The following is a 394-nucleotide window of genomic DNA, read 5'->3' as shown; positions in this document are numbered from 1 at the left end:
ATTTAATTTTGTTCGAATAAAAATGAAGTTCTCTAACGACGTTTCTTCTTCACGCAGTAAGTCCCGCAAGGCTCACTTCTCTGCTCCATCTTCCCTCCGCCGTAAGATCATGAGCGCTTCTCTTTCCAAGGAATTAAGAGAAAAGCACCATGTTCGTTCCATGCCAATTCGTAAGGATGATGAAGTTACCATCGTTCGCGGTGCCTTCAAGGGTCGTGAAGGAAAGGTTGTCACTGTCTACCGTAAGAAGTGGATCATTCACATTGAACGTGTCACCAAGGAAAAGACTAATGGTGCTTCCGTCCCAATCCCAATCCACCCATCTAAGGTTATGATCACCAAGTTAAAGATGGATAAGGACAGAAAGGATCTCTTAGAACGTAAGGCTGCCAAC

The 394-nt window shown here is 44.4% G+C and overlaps 1 protein-coding gene across 1 annotated transcript; it reads left to right on the top strand.

Annotated features, from left to right (window-relative positions):
- Positions 1 to 22: 22 nt before the first annotated feature.
- LOC110440642 (60S ribosomal protein L26-2-like) lies at positions 23 to 388 on the top strand (the record flags this gene model as incomplete). The annotated part of the gene is made up of 1 exon (XM_021483808.1): positions 23 to 388. A coding segment is annotated over exon 1 (366 nt), but the record flags the coding sequence as incomplete, so codon positions are not given.
- Positions 389 to 394: the final 6 nt, after the last annotated feature.

Source organism: Mizuhopecten yessoensis, unplaced genomic scaffold (genome assembly GCF_002113885.1).
Source record: "Mizuhopecten yessoensis strain PY_sf001 unplaced genomic scaffold, ASM211388v2 scaffold662807, whole genome shotgun sequence".
NCBI lineage: Eukaryota > Metazoa > Mollusca > Bivalvia > Pectinida > Pectinidae > Mizuhopecten > Mizuhopecten yessoensis.
This window is presented reverse-complemented; position numbering and strand designations above follow the sequence as displayed.